This window comes from Heloderma suspectum, chromosome 2 (genome assembly GCF_057233095.1).
Source record: "Heloderma suspectum isolate Gila_16-S chromosome 2, 16-S_ref, whole genome shotgun sequence".
NCBI classification, from domain to species: domain Eukaryota; kingdom Metazoa; phylum Chordata; class Lepidosauria; order Squamata; family Helodermatidae; genus Heloderma; species Heloderma suspectum.
Genome location: NC_139459.1, coordinates 396,966,167 through 396,994,081, shown reverse-complemented (window position 1 = coordinate 396,994,081; position 27,915 = coordinate 396,966,167). Strand labels below are relative to the sequence as shown.

The window sequence follows — 27,915 nt, the reverse complement described above, 5'->3', positions numbered from 1 at the left end:
CCGTAGACACCCCCCCCCCCCGTCTTTGGCCGGCGCAGGAGCGGAAGAAGAGACAGCAGGGGGCGCAGGAGCCATGCCAAAGGAGCGGAAGAGCCTTTCCGGAGCGGGGTGGGGATGTCTTTTGGGGAGAGTCCATCTCAGCGCTTTCCATTTCACGTCCGCGCATATATGTCGATACCGCCCGTAGCCGAAGGTCTCCGGGAGGCTCGAAAAAGTAAGCACGGTCACAAAGCGCCTTCCCCAGCGCGCAGGACGACGTGAACGCGCCGCGCCGCGCGCACAGGCAGGACAGAACCCCCCCCCCCCCCCGTCCCCGGGCGCCCGCTTTGAGATCATCCTCCGCGCCCTCCGCTCCTCGTCTCGGGACCGGTCCGGGGCAGAAGCGGTGCCGCTGGGTTAAAGGCAGAGAGCGGCGATGCCCAGAGCGGCCGCTGCGAAAGAGGAATCGGGAACGGGGCCGCTCACTTCCTGCCCCCCCCCCGCCGCGAGCGCGCGCGCCTCCCCGCCCCGTCTCCCTGGGAAAGGCGCTCGGGATTTTCCCACGGGCGGGCGCGGGCCCCGCGGGCTGCGCGCTCCTGCCGTCCCCGGGGATCGCGTGAGTGCAGAGTGCCGGCGGGGGCGGGGGAGGTGGGGGGAGACGTAAAATTGGGGTGGGCTGGGGGGGGGAGATCTGTGCGTGGCCAGGCGGAGCGTGGAGACAAAAGACACACGCGCGCACGCACGCAGCTTGCCCCATGGCCAGGCGAGCTGTGCGCAGGAAGGCGCAACCGGGACCTGCCTTCGCGGGGCTCCCCCACCGCACTCCCGTCTCGGAGCTGCTTCTCCCTCCCGCACGCGCGCGCGCGCGCCCCCGCCCCAGAAAACGGCACCGCTTCGCTGGCAGGACTGGTGCCGGTTGGGCCCGGCGGCTCCCACGTTCGCGGGGTAGCGGCTCTGTGCCGGGTTTCGTCGGGGCCAGGCCGCACTCTGCGGGAGCCCAGTTTGGGTTCAGCACTTCGGACAGCTCCCCCGGAGTGCTGGCTGGCTCTGGCCGAAACCCAGCGCGGGTGCGCTGCCCCGCTGACAGTCGGAGCCCCCCCCCCCCCAGCCGCCTCCGTCTGGCTCAGCGGATGGGATCTGGTGGAAGGACTTGGGGGGCGCGGAGGAGAGGGGAGCACCCTAAAGGGGGGTGGCTTGTGCGGGCAAAGCAGATGGGGCAGTTGTGAGCAAGAGGGCTGGAGGGGAGGGGGGAGCTGGGGTCGGCGGGACGCTAGATTGCCCCCTTTGTCTTCCACTAAAGCAAATAAAAATATCTGGGATTGTTTAGCTTAGAGAGAGGGTGGGAGGGGGGGGGAGACATGACAGAGGTGTATAAAATGATGCATGGTATGGAGAATGTGGAGAGGGAGACATTTTTCTCCCTCTCCCATGATGCAAGAACCCTATGGGGTCATCCTATGCAGCTGATGGGTGGGGGACTCAAGACAGATCAAAACTCCAAATCACAAGAAGCTGAATATGAGCCAACAATGTGATGTGGCTGCAAAAAAGGCCAATGCTCTTTTGGGCTGCATTAATAGAAGCATAGCTTCCAAATCCCAGGAAGTACTAGTTCCCCTCTACTCAGCACTGGTTAGGCCTCACCTGGAGTACTGTGTCCAGTTCTGGGCACCACACTTGAAGAAGGATGCAGACAAACTGGGGAGGGTTCAGAGGAGGGCAACAAAGATGATCAGGGGACTGGAAACAAAGCCCTATGAAGACAGCCTGAAAGAACTGGGCATGTTTAGCCTTGAGAAGAGAAGACTGAGGGGAGATAGGATAGCACTCTTCAAGTACTTGAAAGGTTGTCACAGAGAAGAAGGCCAGGATCTCTTCTTGATCATCCCAGAGTGCAGGACACGGAATCATGGGCTCAAGTTACAGGAGGCCAGATTCCGGCCGAACATCAGGAAAATCTCCTGCCTGTTAGAGCAATATGACAGTGCAATGCAAGACCTAGGGAGGTGGTGGGCTCTCCCACTCTGGAGGCCTTCAAGACGAGGCTGGACAGCCACCTGTCAGGGATGCTCTGACTTGGACTCCAGCATTGAGCAGGGGGTTGGACTCGATGGCCTTGTAGGCCCCTTCCAACCCTACTGTTCTATGATTTTATGGTTCTATGATTCCCACAGCGCAGAGTCAAACTATGGAATTTGCTACCACGAGATGCAGTGATGGCCACCAATTTGGATGGCTTGAAAAGGGGGGTTGGACAACTTCATGGAGGAGAAGGGTCCCCATGGCTACTAGTCCTGATACCTCTATGCTACCCCCAGTATCAGAGGCAGTGTACCCATGTACACCAGTTGCTGGGGAACATGGGCAGGTGGGTGCTATTGCACTCAGGTCCTGCTTGCGGGTTTCCCGTCTACAGAAGGGTGGCCACTGTGGGAACTGAGTGCTAGACTAGATGGACCCTTGGTCTGACCCTTATGTTCTTATATTGGTGGATCGAAAGAAGGCAAATCAGATATGACAGTCCAGTATTTGAGTCCAGGGTATGACCTTGAGTATTGTTGCACTCATGCCCTGCTGGTGGGTTTCCTGTGGGCAGCTGGCTGGCCACTGTGTGAACAGAATGCTGGACTAGATGGACCCTTGGTCTGGTCCAGGACGGCTCTTCTTCTGTTCTTATGCTCATTTTGGTTCATATTTTTATTTCATGCTGTAGTTTAATATATTTAATATTATATTTTCTCATGATGTATTTCACGGTTTTAATTGTTGTGAACTGCCCAGAGAGCTTCGGCTATTAGGCAGTATAGAAATGTAACCGATAAAATAAAATGCTCTGGTTGTGAAGCAGGTGAGTATTCTGGGTCATCTGTGCCTCTTATAGGGAATAAGTTCCCACTTTCCCCATCCCCAGTCCTTAGTGTCCTTCCCAGGCTGGGTGTTCATCTCTCTTCTTTATGGGGAAGAAGCCCAGGACACTTGCCAGAATTCATGCTGCTTAGGGCGTCTAAGAGAGGCTGTGCCTGTGACCTTTGTAAAATGTGTTTCTCTTCCCCCTCCAAATTCAGGCAGTCCTTGCTTCAAGAAAGAAAGTGATAGTAGGGCAAGGAGACCATTTGAGTCCTGTTGGCAGCAAAAACGGAGAGGAGAGAGAAGATGGAAGACTTCACTGGCCCTGGGGAAGGAAAAGGCCCCCAAACCATCCAGGAAGGGAGCAGTACGGAGCTCTGGGAAAGAAGAGTGCAGGAGAACCTGGCGGAGAGCAGCACCAGCTCAGACGCAGAGCGCTTTCGCTTCAGGGGGTTCTGCTACCGGGAGGCCGAGGGGCCCCGAGAGGCCTGCAGCCGACTCCACCACCTTTGCCGTCGGTGGCTGAAGCCAGAAAGACGCACGAAAGCTCAGGTGCTGGACCTGGTGGTCCTGGAGCAGTTCCTGGCTGTCCTGCCCCCGGAGATGGAGAGCTGGGTCAGGGAGTGTGGAGCGGAGACCAGTTCCCAGGCGGTGGCCCTGGCGGAAGGTTTCCTCCTGAGCCAGGCTGAGGAGAAGAAGCAGAAAGAACATCAGGTGAGAGAGAATTTCTTCCCAATAACTCCAAGGGGCGGTAAATGTGTGGAACAGTATCCTAAAAGTCCCTACTAGTTGTTGTTGTTGTTACTATTATTTCATAGATTTATATACTGCTGACCATCTTTAAAAAATATCTCTGAGTGGTTTAAAAGGAGATGAACATATATTGCATTAACATACATTAAAATCCATAGTAACTGCTAAAACGTTTATATGAAATATTGATAAAAACATTAAAGCCAGTACTCACAACACCATAATTAACAAACATACTGCACAGCACACTGACTCAGGGAAGGCCTGGGTGAAAAGATGGGTCTTTAATCGGCACCGAAAGCCCACTACATTTGCTGCCTCCCGCATAACGGGGAGGTCATTCGACAAGGTGGGTGCCACCACGGAGAAGCCCTGCTTCCTGGTTGCTGCAAGATCATCGTCATAGTACCATAGAATAGCAGGTTGGAAGGGGCCTATAAGACCATTGAGCCAACCCCCGGCTCAATGCAGGAGTCCAAGTCAAAGCATCCCTGACAGATGTCTGTCCAGCTTCGTCTTGAATGCCTCCAGTGTGGGAAAGCCCACCTCCCTAGGTAATTGGTTCCATTGTCGTATTGCTCTAACAGTCAGGAAGTTTTTCCTGATGTCCAGCCGGAATCTGGCTTCCTGTCACTTGAGCCCATTCTTCTGTGTCCTGCACTCTGGGATGATGGAGAAGAGATCCTGGCCTTCCTCTCTGGGACAACCTTTCAAGTACTTGAAGAGTGCGGTATGCAAGTTATGGTAGAATGATCACACAGCTGTATCTCAGAGAAGGTGATGTGCCAGGTATCCTGGTCCCAAGCTGCTCAGGGCTTAGAATCATAGAACAGTAGGGTTGGAAGGGGCCTACAAGGCCATCAAGTCCAACCCCCTGCTCAATGCAGGAATCCAAGTCAGAGCATCCCTGACAGATGGCTGTCCAGCCTCGTCTTGAATGCCTCTAGTGTGGGAGAGCCCACCACCTCCCTAGGTCATGGGTTCCATTGTCGTATTGCTCTAAGAGTCAGGAAGTTTCTCCTGATGTTCAGCTGGAAATTCAGCTTTATATGCCAACAGCAAGACCTTGAACATGGCTCGGTAGATAATACTTAGCCAGTGCAGTTAAGACAACACAGTTGTCCCAAGACATGGTCTGAAGGCACAGGAGGCCGCCACCTTGCTGAAACTAAGCAGGTCTGGGTCTGGTCAGTGTCTGGAGGGGAGACTGCCTGGGAACCACATGTAGCCACCTTGAGTTCCACAATGGAAGAAAGGTGGGGGTATAAATGGAATTAATTAATAACTTAATATATGCCTGGCCAGATACCCTGCTCAGCATCATGGCTGCCACACCAGTTTCAGCTTCCAGACCAAGTGCAAGAATAGCCTCACATAAAGTGCATTACAGGAATGTTTTCTGGAAATCATCCCAAGAAAGGCTGCCCCAAATGTCTTAGAATGGTGTTCCTTTGGGGGGAGCCACGGCATACATCCTAAAGCTCCAGAAATGGAGAGAATCCCTTTGCTACAGGAGACAAAAGCATCCCCTGCCCCCCAACAAGCATGAGAGACTGGCGTGTTGAATTCATGAAAATGACTGTGCTAACAACGGAAGCTGCAGGCAGGCAGGGAACTCACCTTTCTCGCTGTTTTCTTGGCTGGTTGATTGTAGGAGGGAGTCTGAGATGTCCTGTTCTGACGCTATGGTGAGATGTGGGAGAGGGCCTTCTCTGCTGTGGCACCCCGGTTGTGGAATGCCCTCCCCTTGGAGGCCCGATTGGCGCAGATGTTGGTTTCATTTTGGTGCCAAGTGACAACATGGCTTTCCACCAAAGCCTTTGAGGGCGAATTGAATTCCCTTAAGTTGCTCACTGTTTTAACTGTTTCTTTGTTTTAGATTTTCTAATCGGTATTAGCTTGTTTAATGGTTTAATATGCCCTTCCTGTCCTGCGCTCTCTCCCGGAGCGTGCTCAAGTTCATATTCATTGCATCCGTGATGCTATCTAGCCATCTCATCCTCTGCCGTCCCCTTCTCCTTTTGCCTTCAGTCTTTCCCAGCATCAGGGTCTTTTCCAGGGAGTTTTCTCTTCGCATTAGGTGGCCAAAATATTGGAGCTTCAGCTTCAGTATCTGTCCTTCCAATGAGCACTCGGTTGATTTCCTTTAGGATGGACTGATTTGACCTCCTTGCAGTCCAGGGGACTCGTAAGAGTCTTCTCCAGCACCACAGTTCGAAAGCATCAATTCTTCAGCGCTCAGCCTTCCTTATAGTCCAGCTCTCACAGCCATACATTACTACTGGGAAAACCATAGCTTTGATTAGACGGACCTTTGTCGGCAAGGGGATGTCTCTGCTTCTTACTATGCTGTCTAGGTTGGCCATAGCTTTCCTCCCAAGGAGCAAGCGTCTTTTAATTTCATGGCTACAGTCACGTGCTATGGTCCATGGGGTCACGAAGAGTCGGACACGACTGAACAACAAAAACTGTTAAAGTTGTTCATTGTTTCTTAGTGTTTAAATTGATTTTATCTGTGTGCCGTCCTGAGATTATATTGATGATATAGAATGGGATACAAAGGTTGTAAATAAATACATAGAATATATAAAGTTAAATAAGGGTTGGATCCAGATTGAGGCACGTGTCACAGGGCCGTAGGGAACCGATTTACCTGCTCTCTCCTCCGCTTGGCAGCCCCTTGAAAATGCCACGCAGAAAGGCTGTGCTGAATATGGGGAGGTCTGGTGTGGAGGAAAAGAGGGATTCCCCAAAATCAGACAGAGGCGCCTTCTGTGAAGGGAGCCCTTCCGTCAATGGAAGGCTGATTCTGGATCCAACCCTATCTATCTATCCATTCATCCATCCATCTATGTAGCTGACTTTATACCAAGTCAAACCATCGGTCCATTTCGCTCCGTAGTTTTTACACTAACAGGCAGCAGCTCTCAAGGGTTTGAGGCAGGAATTTTTCCAGCCCTCCCTGGAGATGTAGGGATTGGACCCAGGACCTCCTGCATGCCAAGGGAGGGCTATACCACTGACCTACGGCCAGTGTCCTCTTCTCGTGCCAGTATTGGGATTACGACTTCCAGTCCACAGATCGTGATGTGCTTGTCTCCCAGATCACAGCTGGGAGTGTGTTGTGAGACCTGGAGGACAGAATAATTTCAGAAGGAGACTTGGGTTCAAGGATATTGAGAAACGCTGTCCTTAGCCTTTTCCCATGCCACTTTTTTTTCTTCATCCCTCGTTTCCCTTCCCTTCCTGGGTTTCTCTCTCCTGTTCCAGGTGCAGGGGATGTTAGCCAAAGCAGCCGTGCATTTCCCTGAGGCAGGAAAGGCTCCGTCGGACACCACCCAGCTGTTCAGATGGATCGTGCAAGAGGGTGACAGAGGTGCCACCTTACTGGGTAAGGTTTGAGGGGGTGTATTTCAACTTGGCCTCCCTCCCTTGGGATATGCCTGAAAACCACAGGCTGCTTTTATGTTCCTCTTGAGGGGGAGGTGCCAGAAGACGGCATTGTGGGGCACCTGCCAAGGCCCACGTTGCAGAAGGGGGCTCCCTGTTCTTCTTCTTTGCTATTGCTGCCCGCCCAAGGCACCCTCCTCTACCCTCCCCTCCCAATCTGGGACCAACAAGATTAGAAATGTGAAGGCCTGGAAACACCCAGAAACATCGGAAAAGAACCATTTTCCCCTCGAGGACTGTTTCCCCCCTGACCCCAAAATTGAACAGCTTTGGATTATGAAATATTTTCTTTTAGAATTTAAGACAATGTATATATTGTTACCCAGTCTTTACTCCACCCAAAATGATTTCTAAAACCTATGTAGTAAGAACACTTTTATAGAAGGACTAGAAATGTAAAATGTCTGGAAATAAAGGAGCCATGGGGAAAGATATATTTTCATCCTCTCTGTGAGCTTCCCAGCATAGTTAGTTCTTTCATTCCTTATTAAAACTACTGATCTAAATTATATTTTACCGATAGACATTTATGCTCAGTTTCCCAATATGTGACTGGAGTCACCATTGCGCATTTTCTACAGGAAATGTGCATTCTTGACAGCTTGGGTTTTCTTCAATAGAGTCCTGTGTTTCTGATGCTGTAGAAGTCATTTAATGTAGTACTAATCTATTCAGAGATTACAAATTTACTAACTGAGTTTACTTTTAAAAGTTTTAAAATGTAATGATAATTTTTATGAGCAAACTAAATCATACATAAAATAACCTTAGGAATAGAAAGGTTGCTTTAGGTTCCTAAAGCAGTTCTCCCCAATCTGGTGCCCTCCAGATGTTTTGGACTACAATGCCCAGCAATCCTGACCATTGGCCATGCTGCCTGAGGCTGATGGGAGCGGAAGTTCAAAATATCTGGAGGGCACCAAATTGGGGAAAGCTCTCCTAAGATCACTTCGTTGCTTTAAATCTGTAAAGAGCACTAAAAAAATAAGTATTGCTTATTTTTCAGTTTTTCCAAAATTTCAATCCCCCTCCCAAAAAAGCGGGGGGGGGAAACAGTGTTTTCCCAGGGCCTCGAAAATTCTGGAAATTTTACATCTCTAGCCAAGACCAAGAGACCTAGCCCCTCACATTTTTAAATGGAGCTTTGTTTTAAATAGGTTTTGTTGCTGTTTAGTCGTGTCCGACTCTTTGTGACCCCATGGACCATAGCACGCCAGGCCTTCCTGTCCTGCGCTCTCTCCCGGAGTTAAATAGGTTAATACTTTATAAATCTGAATTAGCACTTTGCGCCCAAAGGAATTGTGGGAAAGGGATTGATTTCAAGCCCAGAACGGAAATGCCAAGAGCGTATCAAGGATGAAACGTTTTCCCATCTCTTCTCTCTCCCTCATAGGTGGTGGAATTAGCCCGGCATTTCCTTCCAGGCCTTTTCTTGGTGGAATGGAACTGGTTGCTGTACAGCCAGATCAGGTAGGAGAAGAAAGCTACAGCAGGGGTGGGGAACTTAAGGACCAAGGTCACCATCTGGCCCTCTGAGTTTCCTCAGATAGCCACACCCCCTTCGCCTTAACTACTAATCATTTGGTGCTTTCTCCAGCTTTTGCATGTTTTTTCCTCCCATTCTGAAAGGGTGAAATGCCTCTCCTTACTGGCAGTAAGACCTTGAAGCTAGAACATGCTGTTATTTGGGGCCCTGTCACTTTTTCCCCACCCGCCACTGGAGTGCTGTCAGAACCGAACTTCCCAGTGTGGTGTCAAGGGCTCCTTGGCGGCCTCTTTCAGTCTAATCCAGTAGCCAAGTCCAGACACAGACAAAGGGATTCTTTTCAAAGCTTTATTCCTCTATTACAACTTAACAACTCTACTGTTAGCAACTAGCTATGAGCAGCAGAGTACCTATGCCCTAGGTGGGAACAGTTGGTCCCCGTTTGAAGGAGAATCACTGGCAGACCCTGAACTTTGGGCCTAGGGAGAGTCCCTCCCCTTTTCCCTTGGATCCTCTGGGCGCAACCGTTGTTTGCGCGCCAACCGGGCACTACGCCTCCTTTCCGCGCCCTCCATTTGGCACCCCTCCCTGCGTCGGCGTCGCGCGTCCAGCAAGTCTTCTTGCCGTGCTCTCTCACTCCCGGGACTGCTATCTATGCCAGGAATGCCGGTGGGAGGAATCTGTGCCAGCTGTTGGCCCTGGGAAGGATGAGCACGCTCCTCTCCCAGGAGCGGCTGCTCTTCCTCAGAATCAGAACTACTCTGAGATTCTATGGGCTCAGTGTCCACCCTGACATGTGGAGACACAGGTCTCAGTAAACCTGTTCATTGCAGTAATTCTAGTCATTAGCTATAAGCCTTCACAGTCCCAGTAAAGAACTCCGGACAACAGATTACAGTGGAGTTCCTTGACCAGAATCAGTTTGTGAACATCACGACAAAAGACCCAATCAGCCCTGGCTTCAGCACACAGAATAAGTCCAAACAGGTTTGCAGTTCCAGTAAAAAGAGGACGCTTTCAAGGTTTCTGAGACATTGCTTCAAGCAAAAACAACTGCCCCTTGGTTTAAATACAGGGGAGCGGCCACCAAAGATTGTTGTCAGACATCCAATCCTAGCAGGGAAACCTAGCTTGCAAATGGTTGCTGCACCTCACGACATGCACCTGCTCCATCCTCTTTAGTTGAACGTGGTGTTACAATTCTGGGGGCCTGATCCATTCAGGTCCTAGTCGGACCAGATTTGAGGATTGCCAAAATGAAACAGAGTCACAGATGCAACCAAATGACAGTGTAATGATTATACACAGTTGATAAATGGACGCTCTTCAAGGACTTGAAAGGTTGTCACAGAGAAGAAGGCCAGGATCTCTTCTCGATCATCCCCAAGTGCAGGACACGGAAGAATGGGCTCAAGTGACAGGAAGCCAGATTCCGGCTGAACATCAGGAAAATCGTCCTGCCTGTTAGAGCAATACGACAGTGGAACCAATGACCTGGGGAGGTGGTGGGCTGTCCCACACTAGAGGCATTCAAGATGAGGCTGGACAGCTACCTGTCAGGGATGCTTTGACTTGGACTCCTGCACTGAGCAGGGGGTTGGACTCGATGGTCTTATAGGCCCCTTCCAACCCTTCTTTGTGTCTATGATTCTATTTTAATTACCTATTAAAAACTGAGCATGTGTGATTTGAGCTCCGAAACCAAATGCACAGTTACAAAATGTGGGATACTTGGCTCAACAACACTACAAGTGAGAAGGATCTTGGAATTGTTGTAGATCACAAGATGAATATGAGCCAACAATGTGAGGTGGCTGCAAAAAAGGCCAATGCTATTTTGGGCTGCATGAATAGAAGCATAGCTTCCAAACCCCGGGAAGTTCTAGTTCCCCTCTACTCAGCACTGGTTAGGCCTCAATTGGAGTACTGTGTCCAGTTCTGGGCACCAGATTTTAAGAAGGATGCAGACAAACTGGAGAGGGTTCGGAGGAGGGCGACAAAGATGATCAGGGGACTGGAAACAGACCTATGAGGAGAGACTGAAAGAACTGGGCATGTTTAGCCTTGAGAAGAGAAGACTGAGGGGAGATAGGATAGCGCTCGTCAAGTACTTGAAAGGTTGCCACAGAGAGGAAGGCCAGGATCTCTTCTCGATCATCCCAGAGTGCAGGACACGGAATAATGGGCTCAAGTGCATTTTAAAATTTTCCCTGGAAAATCACCAGCTGGGAGATAAATCCCCTTTTCCCGTGAGAACAGGCCCCAGCTATCCAGCAAGGGAGGAGGAGTTTCTCAGCTTTCGATGAGGCAGGGCAAAACATCCTTATCTTGGAGGGGTGAGGTAACTTAAAGGTGAAGGTGTCCCCAGCCAGTCGTGTCCGACTCTAGGGTGCGGTGCTCATCTCCATTTCTAAGCCGAAGAGCCAGCACTGTCCGGAGACACTTCCGTGGTCATGTGGCCGGCATGACTGAACACCGAGGTGCACGGAACGCTGTTACCTTTCCCGCCAAAGCGGCACCTATTTATCTACTTGCAATTCCTTGAAAGGTAACTTAGCAGAGTCCAAGCAGCTTCAAGGTTATTTACATGTGAAGGTGTACTTGTGTGATACCAATTATTTTGTGTGAGAGGCCTACTTGGTTAGGCAAAAACTGTCCGTTATTCTAGGATACCAAATCCAATGCAGACATGCCTTAGCACTTAGCTGAGTCCTATCCCTGCTGGTCACCACACCTAAAAAAAAATATTGTACAGGTGGAAAAAGGGCAGAAAAGGGCAACTGAAATGATCAAGGGGCTGGAGCATCTCCCCTGTGAGAGATGGTTACAACAGCTGGGTGCTTAGCCTGGAAAAAAGGAGGGATAGGGGAGACATGACAGAGGTCTACAAAATTATGCATGATGTGGAGAAAGTGGAAAGGGAGGCATTTTTCTCCCTCTCTCACAATACTAGAACCCGGGGTCATCCCATGAAGCTGATGGGTGGGAGATTCAGGAGCGATAAAAGGAAGGACTGCTTCACACAGTGGGCAGTTGAACTATGGAACTCGCTACTACAGGATGTAGTGATGGCCACCCATTTGAATGGCTTTAAAATGGGATTGGACAAATTCCTGGAGGAAAAGGCTGTCAATGGCTACTACTCTTGATGGCTATGTGGTACCTCCAGTACCAGAGGCAGTGAGCCTCTTTACACCAGTTGCTGGGGAACATGGGCAGGAGGGTGCTGTTGCACTGATGTCCCACTTGTGGGTTCCTGGTCGACAGCTGGTTGGCCACTGTGTGAACAGAATGCTGGACTAGATGGACCCTTGGTCTGAACCAGCAGGGCTCTTCTTATGTTCTTATGCTGCCCTGTTCTCATGGAAGACATCCCTGGATGAGAGGCAGAGGCCTCTGTCAAGGTCAGGTCTCCCAGCTGTGGAAGCGAGGGCCCGTCAGCGTCCTGAGTCTCACCCCTTCCCAGCTCATAAGACAGTGGGAGGCCTGGTCAAACTGAATTCTCCAGCGTCTGGCTTCCCATGGCTGGGCCTGATGCTCTTCAGCTACCCCCTTGATTCAGAATCGGTGTCATGGGCTATAGCTCCCTTGGCCAATCCAAGCTCCCTTGGATTGGGGCAAGGTCTCACAAATGCAGCCCCAAAGAGATTCTCCAAAATTGAATTTGGTCCTTGGAGTGAAAGAGGTTCCCCACCCCTGAACTAGAGAGATGAGCAGGGGTTAGTCCGGGTTCCTCCCTTCCACACACACCCTGCACAGCTCCCTGGGCCTGGAAGAGTTTTGTTTCTTTTCCTCTCTTTCTGCCAAAACGTCCCCACTGGGAAGGCTTTGAATGGCGCCGCGGAAGCTTTGGAACCTGCGAGAGAACCTCCAGCCACTTCGCCTTTACTGCCTCTTCCGACGATGACGTTATCTGCTTTGGGAAAATGTTTTCTCCTCCTCCTTTCAGGGTCTGGTGACCTTCGAGGAGGTGGCTGTGCATTTCTCGGAGGAGGAGTGGGCCCTGCTGAATCCAGGCCAGAGGGCTTTGCATGGGGAAGTAATGGCGGAGAATTATAGGCACCTGGCCTCTGTGGGTAAGGATCCTCTTTTTCCCTTTCTCTTTCGATGCTGAAAAGTTTCTGCTCCTGTTATTCTCGTTACTTACCAGTAAAGAGGAAGTCTGTGGCCAGTAGCCGTTCTGACTAAGCTGAACCTTCAAGGGCTGCTTCCGTCTGGCTTGGCTACAATTTGGGGGCTCTCTGCAGAGAGGGAAGCCCCCTACCTGGCAAAACCCGAGTTAGGCCCATATGAGGGGGGATCAGAGCAGATGCCAAATGATGCTTCTGTTGGGATGGTCTAAGTAGGTGTTTCTTTCTAGGCTGGGCTTTCCCTTCCCTGTGCTGAGATACAACTCTCAGGGGGAACAGAGCTGGCTTCCCCTCTGCAACACACTTTCTCATCTGGTATTTCAGCCCTAGCTGGGCAAGGAGTGAACGCCAGATGGATGATGCCAGTTCAGTCACATGCTTTTCTAACTTTCAGTTCCCTATCTGAAAAAATCTGGCCTTCATTCCCTTTGTCCTTTGGATGGGAAACTGAGACAGTGTTGCTTGGAATTTTGGAATGCTTTTGCAGTTACACATGCCAGGAAAAAAACCCAATTTATTGGAATAATATTATTATTATTGCTGCTGCAATAATAATAATGCAGCAGCATTATTATTATTTCATTTCTATACCGCTCAATAGCTGAAGCTGTCTGGGCAGTTCACAAAAATTACAACCAAAAAGCGCAGGGTAAAACAATATAAAATATAAAAACATTTTTTTTCTATTCCCTAAGTTTGTTAGTAACAATAAATGGATGCCAATTGCAAATGCAATATTAGGTCACCTTGTTGGAATCTGTGTATTTCAGGTGATTATCCCTAGCAAGTATGTTAAAGAAGACATATATGTATTTTTTATTTATTACTACATTTATATCCTGCCTCTTTTCCTCCAAGGAACCCAAGGCAGCTTACATTCTCCTCCTCCTCCTCTTCTCCATTTTATCCCCACAACAACCTTGTGATGTAGGTTTGGCTGAGAGTCAGTGACGGACCGAAAGCCACCCAGTGACTTTAATAGCTGAGTGGGGACTAGAACCTAGACCTCCAGTGCTCTAACCACTACACCACACCAGCTCTTGTAACTGAAGTGCATATATGTCTCAGTGTGAAATGGGACTAATAAGTCATTTTAACTTTTTATTGCATTTTATTTGCATTTTCCAACGCTAACAAGTACATCAATTCCTCCCTCACCAATCCCCCAAACTAACAAATAATTATAACAATATGTCAAATATTGACAAACATGTCCCACATGTACATTGTCAATAACCTGTAAATAATACAGTTAACATATTGTATCTATCGTTAATTGGTCCGTTTCTATGCCAGATTAGAATCTACTATGCCAAAAATCCAGTTTATCAGTTGGAGGTCCATCTTCAACGTTCAGTTCTAGGAAAAACATTAAGAATGCATACCAATTTGCTACAAAGTGACCTTCCTTTATTTCTCCTCTAGCCACAGGAAAACAGCTGGGTAATTTCTCCACCAGTGCAACTAACCATATTCTGTACCAAGGTATCTCCGAAATGGAAGGCCTTGGGCATTTTCCCAAGTTCTAGCAATCTCGGTTCTCGCAGCTCCTACAAGCATCGCCAACAATTCTTTATAACGCCGTCCCTCTTTCTCCCCAGTAATAAAGTTTCATTTGGAATTACCGTTTGGCTTACATTATCCTCCTCCTCTCCTTTTTATCCTCACAACAACAACCCTGTGAGGTAGGTTGAGCTGAGAGTCTGTGACTGGCCCAAGGTCACCCAGTGAGCTTCATAGTTGAGTGGGGACTAGAACCTGGATCTCCCAGCTCCCAGCCCAACACTCCTGCCACTACACCACACCGACTTTTGTAACTGAAGTATATATATGTCTCAGTGTGAAAGGGGACTAATAAGTAATGACATCGAAACTGAAGGTGCCCCAACAAACGAGGCAGCTGAACTCTGTTGAAACAGATCACTGATTGTCAGCATATCATGCACAGTTCTTTAGCTGTGCTAAAATTGTAGCTGTAGCTAAAATTAATTAATGAAGCCTTTCCCAGCCTGGTGCCCTCCAGATGTGGAGTACAACTCCCAGCATCCCCAGCTGACTGAAGGATGCTAGGAGTTGTAATTAAAAATATCTGGAGGGCACCCGGTTGGCAAAGGCTGAATAAGTGATTCGAGAGTTTTCAGAATCTTTGTTTCTTACATTTTAAATAACGTAAAGGAAATACATGCTATAGTCTTTAAAGTTTTGCCAGTATTCCAAGAAAAATGCCTGCATAATATAACTTGTCAGTCACATTACGTGTGCTTTAATTTTTTTCCCTCCAATATTTGAGGTCAAACAGTTGTGATGTATTGGGACAAAAAATTAACCTAGGGTACTCTTTTAGTTTTGTAGTTTATTTTACTTGTATTTAATAAAGGTGCTAAATTTGATCACTCTGCAGTAATATTTCCAATGCAAACTGAAAAATTTTTGATGCAAACTGAAAATTTTCTAATGCAAACACATTTTTTCCCCCAATGCAAAGGAGCCTATGCAAATTAGCCTTATCGGCACAGGAAAATTTTCCAATTCAAAATTTCCTGGGAAACCCACATTACTGGCCATAAATACCAGTTGTGTTCTGTTATCCCATGCAGGAGGGCCTCTGATACCATCATCTGACCTCCTGTCCAAGCTTGAAGAAGAGGAAGATCTCCTTGTCCAGGAGAGAGTGACAGGTAGGTCCTTGAGTACAAATAACCAGGCTTCCTCAGAGGGCTGGTGGATTTTCACAGTCCTGTTTTATCAGAACAGGATAGTCTTTTGAGGCTGTTAGTTATCCTTCAAATACAGTCAGGGCCAGAAATATTGGAACAAAGATAACTGTTTTGGCAGTTGGCCTCTGTACACCACCTCACTGAAGTTGAAAGGAAACACACCCAAATGGGAGCGAAGTCAGGACTTCCAGCTGTAATTCAAGGGGTTTGGCAAAAGTGGGGCACTAACCATCCAGGAAGGACAGCCAGTGGCATACACACACACCCATCGTTGGTGGCGCATAAGTAATGGAACGAATGGCTGACAAGCAGCTGCATGGCCAGGTGTGGCCTGTTTCCTGGTTGCCCCATGACCAATCAAGCAGATGAAAGGCCTGGAGGTGGTTCTGAGTGTTACATTTGCATTTGGTAGCTGTTCACTGGAACTCCCAACATGAGGTCCAGAGAGGTGTCCATGTGGGTGAAGGCGGCCATCATTAGGCTGAGTAAACAAAATAAACCCATCTGAGAGATAGCAAAAACATTGGGAATGGCCAACACAACAGTTTGGAACATCCTGAAAAAGAAGGACTTAACTGGCAAGCTCAGCTACAGCAAAAGGCCTGGCAGGCCATGGAAGACAACTAAAGTGGATGACCACAGAATTCTGCTCATGGTGAAGAGCAACCCTTTCACAACTTCTAGCCAGGTCAAGAACACCCTTGCGGAGGTAGGCATGTCATTGTCAACATCTGCAGTCAAGAGATGGCTTTATGAATGTAAATACAGAGGCTTCACAACAAGGTGCAAACCACTGGTAATGCTCAAGAACAGACAGGCCAGATTAGCCTTTGCCAGCGAACACCTAAAAAAGCCTGCCCAGTTCTGGAATAAGATTCTTTGGACTGATGAGACAAAGATTAACTTGTACTGGAATGATGGGAAGAGAAAAGTATGGAGAAGGAAAGGAACAGCTCATGATCCAAAGCATACCACAACATCTGTCAAAGATGGTAGAGGCAGTGTTATGGCATGGGCATGTATGGCTGCCAATGGAACTGGGTCACTGGTGTTTATTGATGACCTGAGTGCTGATAAAAGCAGCAGGATGAATTCTGAAATGTATAGGGCTATACTTTCTGCTCAGATTCAGCCGAATGCTGCCAGACTGATAGGACGCTGCTTCATATTGCAGATGGATAATGACCCAAAACAGACAGCAAAAACTACCCCAGAGTTTCTCAAGGCAAAGAAGTGGGATGTTCTTCAATGGCCAAGACAGTCACCTGATCTCAACCCAATAGAGCATGCTTTTCACTTACTGAAGACAAGACTGAAGGCAGAAAGACCCACAAACAAGCAGCAGCTGAAGGCAGCTGCAGTAAAGGCCTGGCAAAGCATCTCGAGGGAGGAAACTCAGCATTTGGTCATGTCCATGGGTTCCAGACTTCAGGCAGTCATTGACTGCAAAGGATTTTCATCCAGGTCTTAAAGGCGATCCTTAAGTTTGAAATGTTGTTGGTTTGTTCCATTACTTATGCGCCACCACCGATGGGGGTGTGTGTATGCCACTGGCTGTCCTTCCTGAATGGTTAGTGCCCCACTTTTGCCAAACCCCTTGAATTACAGCTGGAAGTCCTGACTTCGCTCCCATCTGGGTGTGTTTCCTTTCAACTTCAATGTGGTGGTGTACAGAGGCCAACTGCCAAAACAGTTATCCTTGTTCCAATATTTCTGGCCCTGACTGTATCTCTTGTCATCTGCATTCCTCACAGGGCCTCCCCCTTCAATGTTTCTGGCCACTGAATGTCGCCAAAATGCTTTGGCATGCTTTGGCAACATTTAGGTTGGACTTCTGCAATATGCTCTTCATGGGGCTACCCTTGAAGAGTGCTTGGATCATGCATCTGATGCCAGATTACTGTTAGGGACACACTATTCAGAGCACATTACTCCAGTATTCTTTGATGTTCACCGGTTCCTGGTTTGTGTCCTAGCCAATTTCAAAATATCAGGTATTGCCTTTTTTTGAAGCCCTAAACCAGAGTTAGGCCACCTGGTACCCTCCAGATGTTTTGGACTACAACTCCCATAAACCCCAGGCAGCATAGCCAATGGTCAGGGATTATTGGAGAGCCCCAGATTTGGGTCCAAGGTAGGGATGTTGGCGAAATCTGCAGCGGAATCAAATGAGTTTGGATTTCTATGAATCCGACCTGCAAATTCCACAGCAGACTGGCTTTTCCTGAGTTGAATGGATTCTGTGGACTTGCAGACCAGTTTGTTTGTTTGTTTTTTTACTTTCCAGAATTTTGCACAAATGTAGTCATCAAAAAATATGTAAAATTAAAAAACACCAGCCAAAAATGTGCATTTCCCCCATAGGCTAAAGCATTAAAATGTGCATTTCGGGGAGGATTTGCGGATTTGCGCAAGTGCATATTTGTGCGAGTGCATATTTGCGCAAATTTGGGTGATTGGCAGAATGGGATTTTTTTACAATGAGCGGAGGATGGAACGAAAGGCACCTGACAAACTGCAAAACGCAGGCAGAACAGATTTTACGAAGTCTGTACATCCCTAGGGTATCTACACCTCCATGGTGCCACATGATTCTTCCTGCCCATTCAGTCTATTGGGGGAGGGTCTGCTTCTTATCCCACTACTGCCTGAGATTATGTTGGTGGGTACTTAGGACAGAGCCTTCTCACCTGTGGCTCTGTGGAACTCCTCCTGGGATCCCTGGCTAGCTTCTTCCCTGCCTGTTCTTAGACGGATAGTAAAGACCGCCCTGTTTCAGTGGGCTTTAAATATCAGCTAACTTGGTCCACTAGCGTGGTTATTTTTATCGTCGATGCGAGATGCCTCTTGTTTTTGATCTGTTTGGGGTGCTTATTTCATTTGGCTTATTTTTGTTTTTCATACTTTATTTGCTGTGAGTTGTATTTGGGGGAGCGGGGGAGGCGTCTTTAACCAGAAAGCAGGATCCCAATCTTAAATCTGATCTTCCTGCATTGTGGAGTCTAAATTGGTAAGGAATCTTCAAAAACATCCAGGGAGGAGGAAGAGGGGAAGTGTGTGGGTGGAGTTCCCCTGGCAGAGAAGTCCCACTGCATTTTGTGGTAATTCCACAGCCGCATCATTTCCTGTTGCCTGTTCTCGCAAGCTTTTCTCCTTCCCGGGTCCATCAGCTGAGTTGAGAGCTGAATTGGGGCCAGGAGAGAGATTCCCTGGCTTCCCCTTAAGTTGTGATAGCTCTTCTGGCTTCCAGTTCTGTTCAAAAACAAATCTCCCATCTAATGCCCATCCCTGGTAAACTATATTCTCTCTTTGAAGGGAAGGTAATCTCAAATCAATAGAGCAGCCTTTCCCAACCTGGCACCCTACAGATGACTAGCCACGGTGATCCATGCACTGGCAACCTCACCATTAGACTACCGCAACACGCTCTATGTGGGGCTGCCCTTGTGCGTGGGTCCGAAGCTGAAGCTAGTGCAGAATGCAGCAGTTTGAGTGCACACTGGGACACCCAGCTACCACCCCATAACATCTGTATTAAATGAACTGCAGTGGCTGTCTGTTAGCCACTGAGCCACGTACAAGGTTATGTTGTTGTCATACAAAGCCCTAAACAATTTGGGACCAGGATACTTAGCAGACTGCTTTCCCGTATGCCTACCCAGGAGACATCTAAGATCTGCAGAGGAGGCCTTGATGGTCATTCCGAAACTAACGGAATGTTGCCATGCAATATCCCAATGGTGGGCCTTCTCGGTAGTGGCACCCACCCTTTGGAAAACCCCCTGCAGTTCAGGAGGCAGAAAATGTGGCATCTTTCAAACACCTCCTGAAAACACACTTCTTCGCTCAGGCTTTCCCTGGGCTGTAAGTCAATTAATTCTGCTGCCCCATCTTATTGCGCCTTGTATTGCTTTTATTATAATCAGACTTGTTTCAAACGTTGGGTGTGTAATATTGCATTTCAAATGTGATTTTAATATTCATTTGTTAACTGCTTAGGGATTTTATTGCATTTATTACATTTATACATGTATCTTTATAAATATTAGTGCTGTGCTGAAAATTTATCCCACTTTTTTTCAACCATCCTCATTCAGTTTGATAGAAAAGAAATTGCTTTCTAAAAGAAATTCGAAGTAGAAGACATTTCGGGGAAGTTCTCACAGGCTGGGTTTGGGGTTCTTGTGCTTACCTTACTTATGCGGAGTAAGCGTGCGGAGCGTGCATGAGTGTCCTGTCTGTCGTTGTACAATAATCTCTGTGGCAGCCTGTAGCCTCCTCGGCTCCCCGCCCTTCAGTTAAAGCCATCATGAGGAAGGCATCAAGAAGCAACTCCTCCCATGAGGCTTTTTCAGTCCAGGAAGTCTAGGTGGCCTGGGAGGCTGCAGAGCAATGGAAAAAGACAACCCACACAGAAATAGACTGGAGAATTTTGAGAGGCCATTTGTGCACAGCTGTAATAAATACTACAAGCAGATAAATAATGTGTTGGACTACAATTCTTGTTATCCACAGTCAGCATGGTCATAGGTCAGTGCTGGCTATGGATGATGGGAGTTGTAGTCCAAGACCTCTGGAGAGTGCCAGGTTGGGGAACACTGTGTTAGATTCTAATTTGTGGCAGGATCTGCCTTCCCACCATGTCTCCAAAGGCAAGCTGGCTTTTATATCCCGCTATTCTTCCCAGTAGTTGATTTGGTTTGTTCCCTGGTCGGAAGCCCATTTCTCACTGTGAAGGATCCGCCGGGACCGGCCCCAACCTCCCTGCGAGGTAGGACTGCTCAGGACCCGATCCCGGCCCTCCTTCCAAAAATTGGACTGGCCAAACCCAGCCTTCCAGTCCCCCCAAAATACCCAGTAGCCACCCTCTTAAGCCAAGAGGCACTGAAATTAGCACTGAGGTTATGCAGAGAGACCACACCAACTAAAAGTTGGATAAAGGCTTATTAGGGTCAGAATAAAGGGGTAGAGGGAAAGGGAAGAATGGAAGTAGCAAGTTACACAAGAGGGCACAAAGCCATATCACCTAAGTATAAACAGAGAGCTTCGTGAACACACACCCAAGCAAAATAATAAATCTACCTGGCCTGTCCTTTCATACCTAAATATGGATCTCCCCGGATAGGATGAAGGGAGACCCCATGCCTCGACCTCAGCCCTCTTTTAAAGCCCAACTCTGGCAACCCAGGGCAGATTTTCCTTCAGCCAATCACTGGCTCAGTCCCTGGATGGACTGCCTTTGCCTCCAAAAGGTTGGAACTTCCCAATAACTCCAGCTGTTATCACCTCCCAGTTAGCAGGGACTGCGCCCAGCCTCAAGCAAAGGGCCGAGGATCCTCTAGTTAACAATTCCAGGTGGTTACATCTGACATGACCGCCTGACCTAATCTTATGGTGGACAACAGGCTGTCATTCTTGACACTCACATTCGGTTTCTCTCTCTATTTCAGCAAGGGATGCGTGGGGAACAGCAAATGGAAGGGTAGGACATCAAGTGTTGGAGGAAATCAGTACGTATCCAGACTGGGAAGAGAACGTCGGGAATCAAGACGGAATGGAGAAGCAGGAAGGAAACCAAACCAGGGAGGGGAGGATGAAATCCTTTGCTCGCCTGGACGGCGATTTCTGTGAAGTTCCAGTCCATCAAAAAACACACAAAGGAGAGAGAAGGAACGAGTGTCCTGTGTGTGGAAAAAGGTTTGCTCGTAAAGCAGTCCTTGATAAACACTGGAAAACCCACGCAGAGGAGAAACCGTATGAATGCTTTCATCAGAGCACAAGCATTACCTCCCTTCAGATAATTCATACGAAGGAGAAACCATTTAAATGCCTGGAGTGTGGAAAGAGCTTCAGTCGGAATGGAAAACTTACTTCGCATAAAAGAAGTCACACGGGAGAGAAACCATTTCAGTGCCTGGAGTGTGGAAAGAGTTTCAGTCAGAGGACAAATCTTACCACTCACCAGAAAATTCATGCAGAGGAGAAACCATTTAAGTGCCTGGAGTGTGGAAAGAGCTTCAGTCAGAGGACCCACCTTACTACGCATCAGAGAATCCACACAGAGGAGAAACCTTTTAAATGCCTCGAGTGTGGAAAGAGCTTCAATCAGAGGACAAATCTTACTACTCATCAGAGAATCCACACAGAGGAGAAGCCATTTCAGTGCCCAGAGTGTGGAAAGGGCTTCAGTCAGAGGACACACCTTACTACTCATCAGAGAATCCACACAGATGAGAAACCATTTCAGTGTCTGGAGTGTGGAAAGAGCTTCACTCAGAGAATACACCTTTCTACTCATCAGAGAATCCACACGGAGGAGAAACCATTTAAATGCCTGGAGTGCGGCAAGAGCTTCAATCAGAGGACAAACCTTACTACTCATCAGAGAATTCATACGGAGCAGAAACCATTTCAGTGTCTGGAGTGTGGAAAGAGCTTCAGTCAGAGCTCAAGCCTGACTTTACATCTCAGAATCCACACAGGGAAGAAACTATTTAAATGCTTGGAGTGTGGGAAGGGCTTCACTGATTGTAAAAGCCTTAATTCCCATGCAAAGATTCATACACTTCTTGCAGGAGAGAAACCGTATGAATGTCTGGAGTGTGGAAAGCGCTTCCGTCAGCGCAGGCAGCTTACTTCCCATCAAGGAATCCACACCGGGGAGAAACCATTTAAATGTCTTGAGTGTGGAAAGAGCTTCCGTCAGAGCGGGAAACTCATTTCACATCTGAGGATCCACACAGGAGAGAAACCATTTAAATGCCTGGAGTGTGGAAAGAGCTTCAGCCGCATAGATGCCCTTACTACACACCAAAGAATCCACACAGGGGAGAAACCATTTAAATACATAGAGCAGGGATGGGGAAGCTGTGCCTCTCCAGATGTTGTTGGACTCCAGGTCCCATCGGCTCCAGCAAACATCACCAATGGTCAGGGATGATGGAAGTGGTTGGACTATGACATCTGGAGAGCCACACCTAGCCTAGCAAATAGAAGGAGCATCAGTTGGGGTGAAAAGCTTACTATACATCAGAGAACACGCATAAGAGAGAAACCATTAAAGTCCTTGGAGTGTGGAATGAGCTTCAGCGAGAGGTAGGGGTGTTGGGGAAATCCGCAATGGAATCAAATGAGTTCGGATTTTTATGAATCCAACCCATGGATTCTGCAGCAGACCAGCTTTTCCCCAGTAAGGCAGATTCTGCGGACTTGTGGACCATTTCTTTTAACTTTCAGGAATTTTGTGCAAATTTAGGAATAGAAAAATATGCAAAATAAAAAAAAAATGGTCAAAAACGCGCATTTCCCCCACAGCTCAAGTGGGAAAATATGCATTTGGGGGAATTTGTGCATTTTGGGGGATATGCACTTTTGCAGGTGTGAATTTGCGCAAATACGAATTTGCACAAGTTTGGTGAGTGGGTGATGGAACGAATGGCACCTGACAAGCTGTGAAAAGTAAATGAAATGGATTTTACACAATCCAGTCATCCCTAGCCAGAGGGATGCCTTTAATAAACTTAACAGAAGCCAGTGAGGAAGAAATCATATAAATTAGGGCAGTCCATGGGCCCCCTGATCCGCTTCAGATGCCGTTCCGGATCATCCAAAGCAACCCCGATCTGCCTTGGACCCTTTTCGATCTGACTTGGATCCGAATCCGAAGCGAGATTCAGAAATCTGGATCGCCTGTTTTGGGCATTTTCCCATTGACTTGCATGGGAAAACACAAATGGTCATAATGTTTTTAGTGTTTATGATACTTTGGGCACCTCTCCGCACCCCATGGACTTTGGGCACCTCTCCGCACCCCTGGAGAGGAGGCCACCTGAACAATTTCAGAGAGTTTAGTCCAGCGGTTTTTGTGCTAGGTGGAGTTGAAATCTGACGTTTTCCACAGAAACTCTCAAAGCAAAGAGCTGTAACTTCTCCCTGTTTCCACACATGCACGTGACACCTTGGCCTCTCCCTGCCCCACTCCAGGGCATTGCACCCCTGAAAGCCCAGGCAGTTTTGCCTCCTGGGTTGTGTGCTAGGCACTGGTGAAATTTGATTTTTTCCAGGAAAACTTCCAAAGCCAAGAGCTGTAACTTCTCCCTTTTTCCACAGATGTGTGTGAAACCTGGGCCCCTCCCAGCCCCCTCGAGGGCATCCCCCTTCCTAAATTCCAGACACTTTGGCCCACTGGCTTGTGTGCAAGGTGCAGGTGAAATTTGATTTTTTCCAGGAAAACTCCCAAAGCAAAGAGCTGTAATTTCTCCCCACCTCTGCTCCTTCCAACGCCACGAAGATGCCTCATATTGTGCTGAATTGCTTTGCCACACAGTGGGCTGTTCTTGGAATAAGAAGATAATTAATATAAATACTACGAGTCTGGTGCTTTTTCAGCACCGCCTTGAAATTTGTATGTATAGTGTTGGTGGAATGACAACCTAGCACGCACACAGACACAGGCACAGACACACAAGAGCTAAAGAAAAGCAGAACTACCTAAGCAAATGACAGGTGTCTTTAATTTATTGTTTTATATTTCATGTTCTTTTATAGGAGGCAGGATAACTTCAAGAAATACAGGGTGATAGCGCAGGCGATTAGATAAGAGCCAAATCAAACCCTTAAAAAAAAAACACCTTTAATTTCTGTTTTGGGAGGATCAACACAGAGAAGACACAGTTCATTTCAGCACATGGGGTAGGGAGGACAAACACGACACACATAGGCTGCTATAATATGTCTTTCTTTAAGGATTAAGAAAGAAAGAAAAGAAAGAAAGAAAGAAAACTGAATGCTTGAATGTGACTTAAAAGCAGGGGAGGAACATTCCCAGAAGTCAATGTTTGTTTTTAAAATCCTAAATAAGAGTGGGTGAGTCCAAAATTGAGATAAACAAACACAGCAATGGTGGGGGAGGTGGAGCGTGGCAGCAATTTGCAAGGAAAAGCGAAGATAGTATGAAAAAATATGGAAAGGAGAGATAGAATCTTTGTTGTTCAGTCGTGTCCGACTCTTCGTGACCCCATGGACCAGAGCACGCCAGGCCTTCCTGTCCTCCGCTCTCTCCCGGAGTGTGCTCAAGTCCATATTCATTGCATCGGTGATGCTATCTAGCCATCTCATCCTCTGCCGTCCCCTTCTCCTTTTGCCTTCAATCTTTCCCAGCATCAGGGTCTTTTCCAGGGAGTTTTCGCATTAGGTGGCCAAAATATTTGAGCTTCAGCTTCAGTATCTGTCCTTCCAATGAGCACTCAGGGTTGATTTCCTTTAAGATGGACTGATTTGACCTCCTTGCAGTCTAGGGGACTCGTAAGAGTCTTCTCCGGCACCACAGTTCGAAAGCATCAATTCTTCGGCGCTCAGCCTTCCTTATAGTCCAGCTCTCACCACCATACGTTGCTACTGGGAAAACCATAGCTTTGATTATACGAACCTTTGTCGGCAAGGTGATGTTTCTGCTTCTTACTATGCTGCCTAGGTTTGCCATAGCTTTCCTCCCAAGGAGCAAGCGTCTTTTAATTTCATGGCTACAGTCACCGTCTGCAGTGATCTTGGAGCCCAAGAAAGTAAAATCTGTCACTGCTTCCATTTCTTCCCCTTCTATATGCCAGGAAGTGATGGGGCCAGATGCCATGATCTTAGTTTTTTGAATGTTGAGTTTCAAACCAGCTTTTGCACTCTCCACTTTCACCCTCAACAAGAGGCTCTTTACATCCTCTTCGCTTTCTGCCATTAGGGTGGTATCATCTGCATATCTGAGGTTGTTGATAATTCTCCTGGCAATCTTAATTCCAACCTGTGATTCATCCAACCCGGCGTTTCTCATGATGCATATAAGTTAAATAAGCAGGGCAACAATATGCAGCCTTGTCGTACTCCTTTCCCAATTTTGAACCAATCAGTTGTTCCGGTTCTTACTGTTGCTTTTTGACCCTTGTACAGGTTTCTCAGGAGACAGGTAAGGTGGTCTGATACTCCCATCTTTCAGAATTTGCCACAGTTTGTTGTGATCCACACAAAGGCTTTAGCTTAGTCAATGAAGCAGAAATAAGAGGTTTTTCTGGAATTCTCTTGCTTTCTCCATGATCCAGCGAATGTTGGCGATTTGATCTCTAGTTCCTCTGCCTCTTCGGAACCCAGCTTGTACTTCCGGTAGTTCTTGGTTCGCATACTGCTTAAGCCTAGCTTGTAGGATTTTGAGCATCACCTTGCTGGCATGTGAAATGAGCGCAACTGTACGGTAGTTTGAACACTCTTTGGCGTTGCCCTTTGGAATTGGAATGTAAACTGACCTTTTCCAGTTTTGTGGCCATTGCTGAGTGTTCCAAATTTGTTGGCATATTGACTGCAGCACTTTAACAGCATCATCTTTTGGGAACTTAAATAGCTCAGCTGGAATTCTGTCATCTCCGCTAGCTTTGTTGTTAGTAATGCTTCCTAAGGCCCACTTGACTTTACTCTCTAGGATGTCCGGCTCAATTTCAATGACAGCACTATCGTGGCTATCAGGGGCATTCAGATCTTTCCTTTATAGTTCTTCTGTGTATTCTTTCCACCTCTTCTTAATCTCATCTGCTTCTGTGAGGTCCCTGCCTTCTTTGTCCTTTATCATGCCCGTCTCTGCACAAAACGTTCCCTTGAGATCTCCGATTTTCTTGAAGAGATCTCTAGTCTTTCCCATTCTATTGTTTTCTTCGATTTCTTTGCATTGTTCATTTAAGAAGGCCTTCTTGTCTCTCCTTGCTATGCTCTGGAACTCTGCATTCAGTTGGGTATATCTTCCCCTTTCTCCCTTGCTTTGTGCTTCCCTTCTTTCCTCAGCTACTTGTAAAGCCTCATCAGACAGCCACTTGGCTTTCTTGCATTTCTTTTTCTTTGGGATGGAAGAGAGAATCTAATCAAATACAAATAACAAATGACTTGGAGGTACAAAGATATAGGAGAAAGTGGCTGGAAGAGGTGCTGCAAAAGACCATCCCAATGGGGACCGATGATCAAGGAGCGAGGAAAGGGAACGCTCCCAGTACAAACCAAGCTGTTTCCTTTTAATTTAAATTCTGAGGAAAGCCTAATGGCAATCAAAATTGAATCAATTGAAGGAACACCTAGGAATGCACGTGCACGCACATGCAGAAACGATCATCTACCCACACCAGCCCTCTCTCCCAAAGGCACAGCTAGCGCAATGACTGAACGCAGCCTTTCGCCGAACTATATACCCCCTTCCTCCAGTATGATCTCTGATTGGAGACTGCTAGCGTCAGTTCTGGCTGAGGGTTCCTGTTCACCAAAGCACACTCCCTCCCCCTCCTGCGCTTGCCTTCCCCCTCCCTCCTCCTCATGGCCCCCAGTTGAGAAGTTGATACATTTTGGAGACGGCCTATCTGGACTGCTGAGGCATTCAACAGAGCTCCAAATATACAAGGTGGAGGAGGTGCTTTGCCCCGGTGTCCTTGGTACTGCTCTGAACCACCTTGTATCATGAGGCTTTTGCTCCAAAACAGCTCGCTTCGCCTCGTTATTCGGACTTCGTAACGAGGCAGTGCACAGCCCTAATAGAAATACCTGGAGTGTGGAAAGATCTTCAAAGTGGAAATCTTATTATATATCCCTCACAGTTAATGTGGGACACATCGTGGGCAGGGCTGAAGCCAGTGATGGGCAAAGTCAGAGCTGAAAATTAGTGGTGTCACCTTTTCTTTCCCTGTCCCCTTTTCCTTCCTGCCCAACGGGCAGCCAGTGAAATGGCAGATAACTCTTGCCAGAGATCTGAACTGATCACATGGGGGGGGGGGGTTGAAATTAGGCCGAGAGCCACTGGTTGACCACCCGTACTATACAGCAAAGAATGAACGCAGGAGATAAACCATTAAAATGGTTGGGATTTTATAAATGTTTATGTAAATCAGTTGATAGGTCGAGAGATTTTTTTAAAAAATCACTCTTTTGTAATAGTTTGAGCACGTCAACATTAACTGAAGATAAAAGGATTTTAAATGCTCCTATAACAGTAGAAGAGAAAAAAATAAGTTTAAAATTAAATAAGTCTCAGAATGATGGATTCATGAGTATTGTATAGATGCTTTAGCTTCATCTCTGTTGACCCTCCACTGACCAGCAAAGACATTTTTTATTCAGACCAACTTTTTGGCTTTTAAGCAGAGTTGTTTGTGGAAGTACGTTTTAATCTGGTGGGTGCTGTTTATTATTGTTGTTTTTAATTGATGTGTTTTATGTTTTTTATTATGATTTTGTATTTTATCTGTATTTTATTGCTTGAACTATTTGTAGTGGAAAGAGAGGATGAAAATGTAATAAATATTGACCAAATTAGTGTTATTCATAATAGACAGTATCAGAAGTTTTCTTTCACTTATTAATTTTTTGTACAGAATCTAAATTGAAATCAGTTGTATTCATTCTTGATGCTGAGAAAACTTTTAATAGACTGGAATGGCCATTTTTGTTTTTGTTTTACTCTTCAAAGATTTTAACATATTTACCTTTAACAAATAAATATTTTTTTAAAAAAAAATTTGTATTTTCTTGATTATGTAAG

At 47.3% G+C, this 27,915-nt stretch overlaps 1 protein-coding gene across 3 annotated transcripts; it reads left to right on the top strand.

Moving 5' to 3' along the window:
* LOC146356561 (uncharacterized) lies at positions 1 to 27,877 on the top strand. Of its 3 annotated transcripts, none has more exons than XM_084841136.1 (7): positions 1 to 214; positions 3,045 to 3,540; positions 6,850 to 6,970; positions 8,423 to 8,499; positions 12,465 to 12,591; positions 15,243 to 15,323; positions 20,813 to 27,877. In XM_084841136.1, exons 2-7 carry the CDS (start codon positions 3,133 to 3,135, stop codon positions 22,300 to 22,302), a joined length of 2,304 nt encoding a protein of 767 aa, XP_084697262.1. In that variant the 5' UTR covers positions 1 to 214; positions 3,045 to 3,132; the 3' UTR covers positions 22,303 to 27,877. The 3 variants fall into 3 exon arrangements, with proteins under 3 accessions (XP_084697262.1, XP_084697261.1, XP_084697263.1); XM_084841135.1 differs by lacking the exon at positions 1 to 214 and adding an exon at positions 329 to 595; XM_084841137.1 differs by lacking the exon at positions 1 to 214 and adding an exon at positions 397 to 595 and having other exon boundaries at positions 3,049 to 3,540.
* Positions 27,878 to 27,915: the final 38 nt, after the last annotated feature.